The sequence below is a fragment of the Pituophis catenifer genome, unplaced genomic scaffold (genome assembly GCF_029215685.1).
Source record: "Pituophis catenifer annectens isolate HBS135680 unplaced genomic scaffold, rPitCat1.0.hap2 SCAF_3, whole genome shotgun sequence".
Taxonomy (NCBI): Eukaryota; Metazoa; Chordata; class Lepidosauria; order Squamata; family Colubridae; genus Pituophis; species Pituophis catenifer.
The window spans coordinates 133446619-133461072 of record NW_027256883.1 but is presented as its reverse complement, the minus strand read 5'-3'; the positions used below and the strand labels follow the sequence as shown (position 1 = coordinate 133461072).

Below are 14454 nucleotides of genomic sequence, written 5' to 3'. Positions count from 1 at the left end.
ATTTTGGAAAGGTGCTTTTATTTCCTTGACAGTGGCCCCAAACTGATTTTATCTAGGAACTGGCATGCCAAGTAATTTCAGTTATAATGTGGGTGTAGTAATAACCAGACAAACTGTATGTGTTTAATGCCAAATGCATCTTACACTGCACCCAGGCATTTCACAGAAAACTATGAAAAACTATTGTGGCCCAGTTCTGACTTGAAAGGGAAATTCCTGAATTCTTAAATAATTAAGAGTTATCCTGAACCAGAAAAGCACATCCTAATTTATAACTGATCCATTAATATACTAATTAGGCTTAAGAGATGGACCTATGTAAAATGCATTATGGCTAACTTTGAACAAAGGCATACTTTAAACACAATTCTTGATTACTGTAAAATATAACATTTAAACTATTGGTGTTGTTTACTGCTATACTATTATTGTATCACTATCTTGTAATCAAATGCTTTATCTGAGAGTTAGTTTCGTAATTTCTTTTGAGCAGCACAGCCACAGCTCAGCAAATCAAGTCCATTTAGTGTGAACTGTCTGTTTATAAATATTTTAAACTGGACAGTTAGGCTTCCTAACCCAGGAAGCTGTTGCAATGCATGCACACAGTTGTGCTTATCTCAGTGCCACAGGCTTGCACAAAAGCTGAGCAAATATATATTTCCATCTTGTACTGTAAAACTCAACTAGTAACTCAATCCAAAAATAGATTTAATTTTAAAAAGAAATCCTGATGCCACAAAAAGTTTTCTATCAGTGCCCCAAAACATACACATAACAAACTTTTTTAAAAACAGAGTTCTGGGGTAGAAGCAAGGTGCAATTACTACAAGCCACAACTAGGGTGGAGCACAGTAATGATGTTTACAAATGAAGGGAAAACTAAGGTTAATATATCTGAGCTGAGAAAGTGTGCGCAAGAACCAGAAGGCAGAAGAGACATACATACTGTAACTATCCAACTCTCTGCTCCCACCTAGTGATCATCCAGCAATTTACAGTCCTAAGGAACAACTTCAGTGACTAATTCTATACATAGGTAGGCTATTTTCCAATCAAAACTGTATGGCTGGACAGCTACTAATCAGGAACACTGTTGCTGTTTCTACAGAAGTTTAGTAAATGGTTTGAAAAAAAAAGTTCTAAATTTATTAGTTCCATAAACTAATGTCTATGTTGAGCATTTTAACTTAAAACTGGAGGGAAGTTATAAAAGAGGAATTGTTTTCATTCTTACCTGGATTTCTAGTTCTGCAATATGCTGCTGAAGTTCTGCCACAGCTGCTATGCTGTCAGCCTCTCGGAGTCTTACAGCCATCACTTCTTCTTTATTCTAGGAAAAAGAAGTGATAAGTGACAAGCTGAGTCACATTGCAGGAAAATTAGAAAACAAATGGATGGATATTTATATTTAAAACATTTTACAGATCGTATAAGCAACTGGACTCTTATCAACATTCACCCTATAAAAATGATCAGCTTACAGGTTGTCCTTGATTTAGGACCACAACTGTGTCCAGAACTTTCCATTACTAAGCAAGGCAGTTGTTAAACGAATCATTCCTGCTTTTGTGACCTTTTTAGTTACAATTGCAAAGCAAATTACTACAGTGAATCCTGAGGTCTTTAAGTGAATCTGGCTTCCCCCATTGACTATGCAATGTTGGAACCCTGGAGGTAAGGTTGCAAATGGTAATCACATGTCCACAGATTTCTGCAAATGTTGTAAATACATACTGGAGATGCTGCAATAGCTGTAAGAGGACAACTGTAAGTAATTTTTTTCAGTGCCTTTGTAACTTTGAACGGTTGCTAAACAAATGGTTGGTTGTAAGTTGAGGACTACCTGCATATTAATTTTTCTCAGGATTATATTTTCTCAAATACGGAATAGATTCTTAGTGATGAGAAAACAGACTCTGCCCACTTCAGTGACACTACTGGCTTGTCCATTCTAGCTCTTGACCATGTCACCAATTTAAAAAACTTCTAGCCTTTGGCTACTCTAAAGCTGACTGGCTTTGTTGTAAACCACAATCAGCACAAGAATACTGAACTAAATGACTGTACCTTCCTTCTCATAATCTGTGCCCTCCTTCCCGCTAAACCCAACTAGATAAACATCTGTTGCATATCTGACCACTAAGCTTTCTTCCCTCAGCAAATAATAAACAGGAAGAGATTCTGATAGGGATCAAAGCAGGAATAAGTGGTTAATGCACAGAAAACACCACCTTAACTATATCAGGCTCATCAATGTTGATTATTTATGGAAAAAACCCAGATGCACATATACTTCTATTCTGACCCAGATATTGTTCTTTGTAAGGTTGTCCACAATTTGAAAACAATATCTATTGCAGAATTCCTACAAGTTATTGAACTGTTTAAACACAATAATATGCTCATTTAAGAAAAGAAATTGCTAATCAGGGAAACAACTTCTATCCAGCCCTTCCATTTCTGAAATGTATCTCTATCAACAAGAGTTTTATCTCCTCTCTTTTTTTGTTGTTGTTAGCTGCAAAGTTGTGTCTGACCCAATAAAACCCAAACCCAAATAAGTGACACAATCAGAAATTTGGATTAGCATTTGTTCAGATCTAACAACACAGCAATGGATCACCTACAGGTAAGCAAATGTATGGGATACGCATACAAACAATAAATATTGCAATACACTCTGTTTAATCAAAACACGATTGTATGCATGGTGCAGAAAAGTTGCAAAGTTTTCCCCAAGCCGTGAGAAGGAAAATGTGTGATCTTTTTTATGAAATAAACCCAGTACTTTAAGTTAGTACTCTAATCATTGAAAACTAGGAGATTGTATAGAGCATCTTACTACACTTCCTAGAAAGCTATATAATGTAAAAAATAAATGTATAAAAAAAGCATGATAAGATACATGATTTTCTAAAATTAAAATCTTCATCTAATGTATAAATGATATACTATTTGACAACTTAATAAATGCTACCCAATATTAATGATAATTAGGCTTTAAATCTACCATTCTTCCTGAAAAAGATGTCCGGTTACACTAATTCAATTAATGTAGATTTTTTTTTTTAGTTTACAGATACAATATTCAATGCAATACAATTCATTTATCCATTGTCCATACCTTGCATTCAATCTCTGCTTGCTTTCGTTTTGATTCAGTTAACTGTGCCAAGAGCCCTTTGTTTTGTGCAGATAAATACTGGACCTTTCCTTGAAGGTTTGTGATCTCTTGCTCAGCCCTCCGTAAATGGTTGCTATTGATCTGGTTCTGATGAAGAATGAGGCAGACGAATATTAGTTGCCATTCAGCCAATATAATGCTTTGAAATGGAGCATAAATCAATACAGACGACAGAGCCTGGAGGTAACAGTGATCAAGGCTCAAAAATAATGCTTTTAAGTTCTACACGCAATTCTGAATTATCTTAAAAACATTTTCAATGAGCCCTCCTTCCAAACACAGTTCAAAATTGCCTGCCTACAAACAGGATATATTTCCAAAACTAACATTCTAAAACATGGTGTCAAACTTGCCACATCATGTTGCTGTCACGTGCCATTTTTTCCCTTCGCGGAGCTGGGGTGGGCATGGCCTGCGTATGATGCCTCTGGCCCATGAGCTGCAAGTTTGATATCTCTGTTCTAGAAGGTTCTAAACAGCTGGGGGCACAAAACTCAGCCTGTTATTTTTCCACATGAAGTTCCTAATACGATAGCAGCTGATCAAACACCCAAATCGTAATACCTGGAATATTGCATTGTGATGGTATGGACTTGAATACTTGGTCAAAAAAGCTGCAGAAAGCCAAACTAATCAATTTTACAGTAAAACCAGGTTTTATATGGTTGAAAATGGTACAATTTCTCTTAGCAAAGGACCAGTTTTTTATAAACAATGAAAACTTTATAATGATAATAATATAACAACAAATAACATGGGATTAGATGCTCCAGTGAGATAAGGTGGGATGTATATTGCTTCATGTCTGTTTATAGACTCATAATTTACTTTCTTGCAAGGACCACCTTTCAATATATACTGTCTCTTTTCCCCTATAGATGTTGGGTCCCAAGAACGTCTCACGTGGAATTACAGGTAGTCCTTGATTTACGACCGCAATTGAGTCCAAAATTTCTGCTGCTAAGCAGAAGAGTTAAGTGAATTTTACCCCATTTAACAACCATTCTTGACACAGTCGTTAAGTTAACCACTGCAGTTGTTAAGTTAGTGACACGGTTGTTAAGGGAATCTGGCTTCCCTATTAGTTTTGCTTATCAGAAGGTTACAAAATGGGATTACATGAGTCTGGGACATTGCAACCATCATAAATACATGCCATTGCCAAACAACCAAATTTTGATTACGTGACCTTGGGGATGTTGCAATAGTCGTATGAAAAACGGTTGTGAGTCACTTTTTTCAGTGCTTTTTCACTTTTTTAACCCCTTTCCTGCTAACCAATCTGCTGCCTCTTTACCCTCTGAAAAGCAGCCCTTCGTCCTGAGATTCCAGACTACATTCCACCACAATAAACCACCTGCATTACTACTCTCTCTATTTTCACAATTTTATGCCTACATCCTTATAAGTAAGTACCCAGTAAACCCTTTATTTATTTTACTATAGTATAACACAAATTTTATTACAAGGCATAAGCTTTCATGAGCACAGCTCACTTGATCAGATGATGACAGTTTATAACTTTTAATATAATGTGTCGATTGGGTTAACTACTATAAGATTCCTCCTGATTTGTTTGCCACACTTTTCTAACATGTTCCTTCTCCCACAATTTTTTGCAGAATCAGTCATTTATCATTCTATCACATATGCTCCCTTTCTCCTTCAAGCTCAACTCTGATAAACTTCTAAGACATTGTGTGTTAAATATAAGACATTTTTCTGCCCTAAAATATTAAATACATACTATATATATAGTATTTCCTGTTTGATGAAGCATTAGCCATTGCATTTTTATTTTATCTCTTACTTTCACAGCTGCTGCTTTTTGCTTTTTCTTTCTTTCTTTTTTCTTTGCCATCTCTATTTCTGTTAAGTGCTACATTACTATCAACTGCAGATTTTAGTTTAGCATTCGTCTTTCTGTTGAATGTTTATGGTTTATTCTGTTTTTCCTAAAAAGATGGGGAAACCTATAGTTTCACAGACTCTATTTAACTGCAACTGCTGAAGTTATAACATTTGCAGGGTGGATTTTTTTTTGTTTTTTTGTTTTTGTAAAAGCTTAAAGACCCTTTAGCTTTTTCTTCATGTGATTATGGAACTGAAGATAATGATTCTATTGACCTTAAGAGGACTTTCCATTGTTCCTTATTTTTCTGATTCATCATTTCTTCCTTTGCAATATTTTTCACTTTCTTGAGAATTTTGTCTTGATTGTTCTGCTTTGCCTGGCATTCTGCTTTCTTAGTAGTACCCTGTTTCCCTGAAAATAACACCTCCCTGGATAATAAGCCCAATTGGGTTTTTGAGCGCATGCGCTAAAATAAGCCCCCACCGAAAATAAGCCCTCCCTGAAAATAAGGCCTCCCAAAAAATATTTAAACGCATGTGCATCTGGTCCCCATCATTTCCTCTAGTTAGGGTTAGGGAGACAGCTGGAAATCGGGTAAGATGGGAAGAGGAGCTCTGTCTTGCTCCACGTGCCTCAAAATAATAAGTCCTCCCTGAAAATAAGGCTTATTTCAGAGTTCAAAAAAATATAAGACAGGGTCTTATTTTTGGGGAAACATGGTATCAATCACCAACTATTTCTTAAGTACTGCTTCAACCTGACATTTTTACTAATGCCTCTATTACTAATTTTTCTATTGTTGTAGGATAGCAATTCAAATGTCAAACTCTTCTGTTTTACTTTTATCTTCTCTAGAGTCATCCTTTTTAGCATTCTTGCTTCTTCTACAACTCATTTGTATATTATGCCTTTCTACCTGCTTCCAGATCTTCTCTTTTTTATTAGCTTCTATAATCAATTCTTTCTTAACAGCAATGTTCAATTTTTTCAATTTTATCATTTTTTAAAAATCCAGCTGTCTTGTTTCCAGAATATACTGTACATTCCCTGCTTTTGAGTAAGCCTCACAGATATAATGCTTTTTTCTCTTCTACACTCTACCGGATTTCTTGTTACTGTTAATGTAAAAAGCTGACCACTGGAACTTCAGAACCAAATCATTAGTATTCCTAGGAAGGTCCATTGTGTCTTTGAACGGTCGCTAAGCAAACTGGTTGTAAGTTGAGGATTATGGGTACTTTGCTCCATCTTGCAATCAAGGCTGATTATAGTTTTTCCTTGTGTTTAAATTTAGGGGTTTTTTTTTCTCATTACACTCTTGCACCACCTCCTCTTGAATGAGATGTAAACTAATCTCTTGAAATTTAGCAGCTCTCTTAAAAGTTGACAAAAATGTGTGGAGATCTTTTGCAGCCACATAAAAGATAAAGTGTTTCATATGAATCTTAAACTGCAGTATTTCCTTTTCATGATATTGTGCATTTTTTTTATCAATCAATTCTGTCTGAAATGTACCTTTCTTTCAACCCTAATTCCCTAAGGCTATGTTGTTTTCTTAACATATCTAAATATTTGAGGCCTGGCTCATCTGACAGATTTGACACCTATGGGTACTTTTGGTTTTATATGCCTTTGTATGTGTTTAAAATGAAATTGGTACAGTAATCAGGAATAGTCTCGTATCTTCCCAGTGGAGGCTTATAAGGCTTGAATACATAGGTTATTTATTGTTTATGCTTCTGAGAAAAACAGAAATCTTATTTAAAAATATATGGGAAATATATTTAAATAATGTTTATTGGTTGCTCTATGGCAGGGGTGTCAAACTCAAGGCCCGTGGGCCAGATTCGGAATCTGCTTAAATCTGGCCTGTGGGGCTGGCCTGGAAATATCAAAGGACTGGCCCTCAGTTCCTCTGCTGGCCGAAATGGCCCATGGGGGGGTTCATGAAGCCCCCGTGCAGCCATTATTCGCCTCCCCAGCCTCCAGTAGCACTCTGCCAGCGAAAAACGGGCCGTGAGAGGCCTCCACACAGTCTGTTTTGGCCGGCAGAGTGCTGTAGGAGGACTGGTTTGGACTGGATTACAATTATGTGGCCTCAAATAAGCGCCTGATCTGGATAGAAAACAAGCAACATCCTAAACAAGCAACATCCTAAATTTCTAATGGTATACATTTCTTATAGATTTAGACTCAATATTGTTTAAAATGAATGATTTAAATCTGGTAAACTATTGATACCTTCTTATGGCGCTTATAGAACACTGACTTTAAAATCAGGTTATTAAATTTTGTGCAAGGTATAGACCCTTCTTTTTAATTAATGTAAATATTAATTTTTGTTGGCTCAGTGATTGTAGGTTTACCATCATTCACCCACTTCAATCTGGATTTATCAAAAACTGACAACTATTAGGCAATTTACTTTTATCACTCACTATGTGTTTTGTATATAGGTCCAGATAAATTGGATTTTGCTGAGTTAATATATTAGGATGCTAGAAAACTGTTGACATGATTCAGATTAATTTTGCAGAGTAAATTATCTCCAAGTATAGTTTTTTTGTCTTCTTTTATTAAATAGATTGTAATGTATTAGTTACAATCTATTGTTTTTTACTTCTTGATCGGCACTTTTTTTTTTTTTACTTCTTGATTTTTTTTCATTTCCCCCCTCCCCCCCTTCTTTATTCATTTTACTTCTTGATCAGCTGAAGAATTACAGTGTGTACCCATTAGATTGCTTACTTTTTCCACTACTACTTGACAGTTTTTAAACCATTAGCAATCATTCTTAGGTAGTTTTATACTATCACTGGCAGATATTCTGGCAATGGCAGATTCAGGGTGAAAATTATTTTTATATGCTGATGATATTCTAGCAATTCTGAATATATATATTTTTTGACATCTTTGCCTAATTTGCTAGAGATGGTTCAACAATCCAGAAAATATTCAAAATAAATCATCAATTGGAGAAAAATCTACCGTAATTTCCTTCCTTGGGATCTGATATATAAATAGATCGATGTACGAAGACAGTCCACCAAGGACAAGAAGGTTATAATTTATCAGAATTCCAGAACTATCTTTAGATAATTGAAAAACATATTTAAAGTTAAAATTACTGATATGATTTATGGAATAGAGTCAGAATAGCCAATAATGGAACTTCAATGGATCCAAATTTTTTAAAAAAGTTTGCTTCTTTGGACTTTTTTTTTTTTAATTTGATTTATATGCCGCCTTTCTCTGAAGACTCAGGGTGGCTTACAATGTGTTAAGCAATAGCCTTCATATTTTTGTATATTTTATACAAAGTCAGCTTATTGCCCCCCCAATCTGGGTCCTCATTTTACCTACCTTAGAAAGGATGGAAGGCTGAGTCAACCTTGAGCCTGGTGAGATTTGAACTTGCAGTAATTGCAGGCAGCTGATGTTAATAACAGTGCTTTAGTCTGCTGCGCTACCAGGGCTCTGGTAGCGCATTTAATTAATGTTGAAATTAATTCAATGTACAATATGGCTACACTGATTTTGTGTAACATATTACAAGTCTATTGAACTATTCAATGAATGTATCAGAAAAGATAACACCAGATTTTCTTTCTTGGAAATTTAAGGAATTAGACTTGCAAATGCACTAACTGATTTGATTTAGTCATGCACAGTTTGGGTTTCTTTTTGGAAGAATATATTAATATATAAGTAGGAGTCTGGATAAATGTTTTCAAGCTAAAAGATGTTAATTATTTTGAACTACAGGTAGTCTTCGACTTATGACCACAATTGAGCCAAAAATTTGTTGTTAAGTGAGACATTTGTTAATTGAGTTTTATCTCATTTTACGATCTTCCTTGTTAAGTGAATCACCGCAGTTGATAAGTTACTAATTCAGTTGTTAAGTGAATCGGACTTCCCCATTGAGTTTGCTTGTCACAGCACAAAAGGGGATCATGTGATCCCGGGCACAGCAATGGTCATAAGAATGAACCAGTTGCCAATCATCTGAATTTTTATCACATGATCATGGGGTGCTGCAAAGGTTGTAACTGTGAAAAAGGTCATAAGTCACTTTTTCAGTGCCACTGTAACTTTGAATGGTCACTAAATGAACTGTAACTTGAGGACTACCTGTACATTCCAAAATTGTAGAAATTGACTATAAAGTAGGCTTTATATAATTAAAAAAAGATACCCACCCCCCAAAAAAACCCCTGGAAAAATTGAAAAGCCCAGGGGTGAAATGCTCCCGGTTCGGACCGGATTGCCTGATCTGGTAGCGATGGCAACGGGTGGTTCGGAGAACCGGTAGCAAAAATCCCTGCGGCCCCCTCCCCCATGCCCAGTTGAGCTGCGCGATCATCAGAGGCGCTTTTTTTTTTTTTTTTTTACTTTTAAAAGCATTTTTTCTACAACCTCTTCGGCCAAAAAAAGGCTTTTAAAAGTAAAAAAAACAAGCTTCTGATGATCGCGCAGCTCAACTGGGATCGTCAGAGGCTTTTAAAAGCATTTTTTCTACAATCTCTTCAGCCGAGGAGGTTGTAGAAAAAATTCTTTTAAAAGCCTCTGACAATCCCAGCTGAGTTGCCTGATCGTCAGAGGCTTTTAAAAGCATTTTTTTCTGCAACCTCCTCGGCCAAAGAGGTTTTAGGAAAAAATGCTCTGAAAAGCCTCTGACGATCCCAGCTGAGTTGCCTGATCGTCAGAGGTTTTTAAAAGCATTTTCTTCCGCAACCTCGTCGGCCGAAGAGGTTGTAGAAAAAAATGCTTTTAAAAGTTAAAAAAAAAAAAAAAGTTGGCCACGCCCACCCAGTCAAATTACCCCCCACCAAGCCATGTCCACAGAACTGGTAGTAACAAATTTTACATTTCACCACTGGAAAAGCCCATCCCCATCCACCTATGGTATGGCCACATCTAATCTACATAGCTAACCTGATCAGTATGGCCATAAGTCTAGCTGATCCTGATGAATAAACTATTATTTCTCATAAACAAGACACAAATCAAAATGAAACAGTAAATTGATTGAAATCTGGGTATGTTATATTATGTTATATAGTATGTTCGGTTTTGCTGTTTTGGATTAAATGTGACAAGTCCTAATAGCTTCAACCAGCATATCCAGCGGGAATGACTCCAGGAATTGTAGTTCATGAATTTCTGAAGAACTACAATATCTTCACAACTTGCCTACCGAATGTGTATAAACACTTGATCCTGTATGTGTGTGTGTGTGTGTGTGTGTATATATATGCATTGCTTATATATGATCACACAGAACACCTATACCCCCTACTGGCTGAAAAGATAAGAAAAACTGTTGTTTAAACTAGGAAACATGATAAAAGTCATAAATGAACTTAAATTCACATTGCTTTTTAACATGCAGTACTATTATATCATAAAGTTGCTCAGTGTTGTTCTTTTTTTAGATCCTACATCTTCAATCATTGCTTTTTACTGTTATAACATACTAGGCCCTATTGAACCAAAAGCAAAGCAATCTACCCTTTAACAGAAAGCTAAATGTTTTAATTTAGAACATACATTCTCAATATGTGTTTTCTGGATCTAAGTATTCATATAGATAAAACATATCATTTAAAGATCTACTTGTAAACATCCAACAATAAACATTTGAAAATAAAAAAACAAAATGCCCATATTGGTGGTGAGGGGGGAAAAATACTGTAGGCCTGTGATGGTGAACCGGTGGCACGCGGAGCCACATCGGTGGGCACGCGAGCTCAGCTCTGGCACACATGCGTGCGCTGGCCAGCTGATTATCGGGCTTTCCTGTCCCACCGGAAGTCAGCAAACAGGCCGTTTCTGGCTTCCGGAGGGCCTCCAGGAGGGTGGGGAAGGCCGTTTTTGCCTTCCCCAGGCTCCTAGAAAGCCTCTGGAGCCTGGGGAGGGAGAAAAATGGGCCTACCGGGCCAACTGTGCCATTGCGTGCCAAAAGTGTGGCGAGTGCGGGAGGGAGGTGTCACACGTGCATGTGCGGGGGGGTGGGGGGGGCAGGGCGCATAGAATTATGGGTGTGGGCACACAAACACGTGACCCTCCCACGCTCCCCATGCTTTTGGCACACGATGGCAAAAAGGTTAGCCATCACTGCTCTAGGCAATACCTATATGGATGAGATCCCAACTCAGGCATCATAAGGTAGTGTGTAAACCTTTGAGTCTTCAAAAACTCTTTATAAAGCAAGATAAAATAAATACAGTCTGTGTTTAAATTGTATCTGCCCTTAGAATTTGGAGCAGATTACAGAGAAGAAAAATGGGTTTTATTAAGTTTCTAGAGCAGGGAATGTCAAAACTGCTTGCATCATGGGCCAAATCGTGACATATCGCAGTGTTTTTTGCCTTTGCGGAGCACGGGGTGGGCGTGGTCTGCGTGCCAGTTTGACAAGCCTGTTCTAGAGTGTACCAAGAACTCTTCAAAAGAAAAAAGAAGTAAAGATTTGCTGATACCTATCACATTTGATATATCCAGAAATGGAGGACCAACCATTATCATTCAAAGTTAAACAGCGCTGAAAAAAGTGATTTATGACCATTTTCACACGACCGTTGTGGCATCCCCATAGTCACATGATCAAAATTCAGATGCTTGGCAACTGATTTATATTTATGATGGTTGGAGTGTCCTGGGATCACCTTTTGCGACCTTCTGACAAGCCAAGTTAATAGGAAAGCCAGGTTCACTTAACAACCGAGTTACTAACTTAACAACTGCAAGAAAGGTCTTAGGATGGGGCAAAACTCACTTAACAAATGTTTCATTCACCAACAGAAATTTTGGACTCAATTGTGGTCGTAAATCAAGGACTACCTGTATTTTTTTTTGTCCTCCCATTAAACCTTACGAAATTTTATGTGGGGGAAACAGGGAACATAATCCAAAATCATCCAATGATCATCACAGATGGAGGGTACCTTAAATTATAGGGTTATGAGCTCTCCTGTCCCAAAAAACACTAGTAATTTCATTTGTGTTTTTCAAATATTGCGTTCTCATGGATATAATGTGCAACACCAGATATTCAATAATTTTTGTTTCTTACCTGAGTTTCCATTTCCATCATCCTTTGTTTTATTTCTTTTAACTCTGCTTGAGTTTCTGCTTCTCGGAGTCTGACAGTCATTAGCTCATCTTGAAGTTCATTTACAGTATTTTTTTTAGGTGGGTCTTTCCATCTTCCAGAAGTGCGAATGAGATGACGCTAAAAAACATGGCTATATCTTAATATACTTCCACAGATTTTGTTATTTATTCCGCAGTGCAATATTTAGTTGATGGACTCCACCATAAACAATTTATTGCCAAATTGATTTAGGGGCTTAGTGTTTATCTGCACAGAATTACCTGCCAGTGTTCTTCCAAATCTTTAACTTGCTGCCGAAGTTCTTTTAAACCCGTAAGAGCTTCTGCTTCTCTTAGTTTCACTGCAATCAATTCTTCTTGAAGTCTAGCAATATTATTCTCATCAGGCAAAGAGCTGTTCCTCTGCAGAAAATGACAAAAGGCACAATATTAGCGCAACATCTACCTCTTGCAGCTATGGGATAATTCACTAGCAGTTATGCTTTAACAATTCAGAATATACTGTAAAAACCATCCCTCCTCCTCAAATAGGGAAACCTTTCTTTTTTGGAAGGAGCATGTTATTTATTTCTTCACTGTAGTGATTAAAGAACTGTAATGATGACAACATGAAAGTTCTAAAGAAGATAGTATCTCTTTGGCTGACCTTATTTGGGCTCAGAAGTATTGAGTGGGAGAACTCCAAGGATATAGGCTTAGGCTGGGAAGTTGAAAAGACAACCCAGAAGAAAGTAACACCAAGCCATTCCCACATTGTAGCAAGGTGGTCACAGTGTTGAATCAGGAGACCTAGATCCTAGAGGAGACCTAGATGAGTCCACCCTCAGCCCCAAAAGCTGTCTGAGTGGCTTGAGCCAGTCATCTTCTCATCTCAGCACGATGCATTTTACAGACTTGTTGCTCTGGAGGAAAATAGGAGACAGCAGTATATACAATGCTATGAGCTCCTAAATGAAAGATGGAACATGAATCAAATAAATCAAGCAGGTAGGCAAGCAAGCTGCCAAGAAAACTATGTGGATCTTCCCATGAAGCCACCAGTAATGAAGGGTTGACTTCCAATTTTATTTTTTTACTGTACTTTCTTTCAACTATTATCTTCCTGCATAGACAACAATTATGTCTGAACTGTAGGGAAATGGCAGTTAACCAACACTCAAACAACATCATCACACCCAGTTCAGGATGCAATAAAAAAAAACATAAATTACAATACATTTTAGGTATTCAAAGTTAGCTTGACTGTTTTTATATATAGAAAAGAAAAGAGACAAATCCTCGGCCTGCATTAATAATTTATAGCAAGGGTCAAAATTCTATACAAAGGATTCTCCATTTCTTGAGTGCTTCAATAGAAGACTCATGTCATCTCCCCACCGTGATACTGAAAATAATTGAATACACAGTAATGTGCCTGATGCTAAATATAATGCACAGATGGAAATATATGGATGAGATGGTCCTTCAATATCTTCAACTAAATCTAATTATGGACATCCAAACATTTCATGAACAAACATTTTATTTTAAAGTAATTTAATTTAATTTAATTTAATTTAATTTCCAATTTATATACCGCCCTTCTCCCTGAGGACTCAGGGCGGTGTACAGCCAAGATAAAAAACATAGAATACAAATATTAAAACATTTAAATATATATATATATTAAAACTGACCCATATTTATCATGTACCTTAAATTCTATTCAATTTTCTATTCAATGGAAAATAAATTTTCCAAAGCACCAAAAGGCAAGACAAGAAACAATGGCTGGAAATTAATCAAGGAGAGAAGCAATCTAGAACTAAGGAGAAATTTCCTAATGGTGAGAGCAATCAACCAATGGAATAGCTTGCTTTCAGAAGTTGTAAGTGCTCCATCACTGAAGACTTTCATAAAGAGACTGGACAACCATTTGTTTGAAATGACAGGGTCTCCTGCTCGAGCAGGGGGTTGGACTAGAAGACCTCCAAGGTCCCTTCCAATTCTATTATTCTGTTATGCAAAGTATGTAATGGTCAAAGGATTTGGAAAACTTTGATTCTACAGAGTGCTCATAGTTTGACTTACTTTTTCCATCTCAATAACCTTATCTTGCATTTCCTTCAGGGCACTGTGTGATTCGGCTTCACTTAGTTTTGCTTCGATCAACTCTCTTTGCAACTGCAGCACAAAGTCTTCACTGTGGTGGGAACTGCTCTTATGCTACAGAGCAAGTAAATCCAACATCGGTGTTAACAGAAGGAAAGGAGATATCTTAAAATGCAAAATCATGCACATAATAAAGCAGACAAAA

General features: G+C 36.8%; 1 protein-coding gene across 1 annotated transcript in view; it reads right to left on the bottom strand.

Annotated features, from left to right (window-relative positions):
• Nucleotides 1-14454, bottom strand: part of EVI5 (ecotropic viral integration site 5) — a 70546-nt gene that overhangs the window by 17303 nt on the left and 38789 nt on the right. The window contains exons 14-18 of the mRNA XM_070941198.1: nucleotides 14229-14363; nucleotides 12420-12560; nucleotides 12118-12276; nucleotides 3128-3274; nucleotides 1238-1333 (exon numbers count right to left, since the gene is read on the bottom strand). Of these exons, the coding sequence (XP_070797299.1) occupies nucleotides 1238-1333; nucleotides 3128-3274; nucleotides 12118-12276; nucleotides 12420-12560; nucleotides 14229-14363 (678 nt within the window). The remainder of the gene's footprint in view (nucleotides 1-1237; nucleotides 1334-3127; nucleotides 3275-12117; nucleotides 12277-12419; nucleotides 12561-14228; nucleotides 14364-14454) is intronic.